Below are 701 nucleotides of genomic sequence, written 5' to 3' on the forward strand. Positions count from 1 at the left end.
TAACCCCATCCCTCCTCAGGTCTGGTACATGGACGGTTACTACAAAGGTCGCCGCGTCTTGGAATTCCGCACCTTGAACGACTTCATCACGGGTCAGAACTTCGTCCAACACCTCTTACCGCACCCCTGGGCCGGGACGGGCCACGTAGTTTTCAACGGTTCCCTCTACTACAACAAATACCAGAGCAACATCGCCGTCAAATACCACTTCCGATCCCGCAGCGTCCTGCTCCAGCGCAGCCTGCCCGGCGCCGGCTACAACAACACTTTCCCCTACTCTTGGGGTGGATTTTCCGACCTGGATTTCATGGCGGACGAAAGCGGCCTTTGGGCCGTCTACACCACCAACCAAAACGCCGGCAACATCGTGCTGAGCCGCCTGGACCCCCACACGCTGGAGATCCTCCGCAGCTGGGACACGGGTTACCCCAAACGAAGCGCCGGCGAAGCCTTCATCATCTGCGGGACGCTCTACGTCACCAACTCCCACCTGGCCGGCGCCAAGATTTATTTCGCCTACGACACCGGCACCTCCAGTTACGAGTACACGGATATTCCCTTCCACAACCAGTATTCCCACATCTCCATGCTGGACTACAACCCGCGGGAAAGGGTCCTCTACACCTGGAACAACGGCCACCAGGTCATCTACAACGTCACCCTCTTCCACCTCATCCAGACCTCGGGGGAGCTCTAACGGA

At 58.3% G+C, this 701-nt stretch overlaps 1 protein-coding gene across 1 annotated transcript; it reads left to right on the top strand.

Moving 5' to 3' along the window:
- Window positions 1-19: 19 nt before the first annotated feature.
- LOC104464853 (noelin-2) lies at window positions 20-697 on the top strand (the record flags this gene model as incomplete). The annotated part of the gene is made up of 1 exon (XM_010077696.1): window positions 20-697. A coding segment is annotated over one exon (678 nt), but the record flags the coding sequence as incomplete, so codon positions are not given.
- Window positions 698-701: the final 4 nt, after the last annotated feature.

The sequence above is a fragment of the Pterocles gutturalis genome, unplaced genomic scaffold, assembly GCF_000699245.1.
Source record: "Pterocles gutturalis isolate BGI_N339 unplaced genomic scaffold, ASM69924v1 scaffold2481, whole genome shotgun sequence".
NCBI lineage: Eukaryota > Metazoa > Chordata > Aves > Pterocliformes > Pteroclidae > Pterocles > Pterocles gutturalis.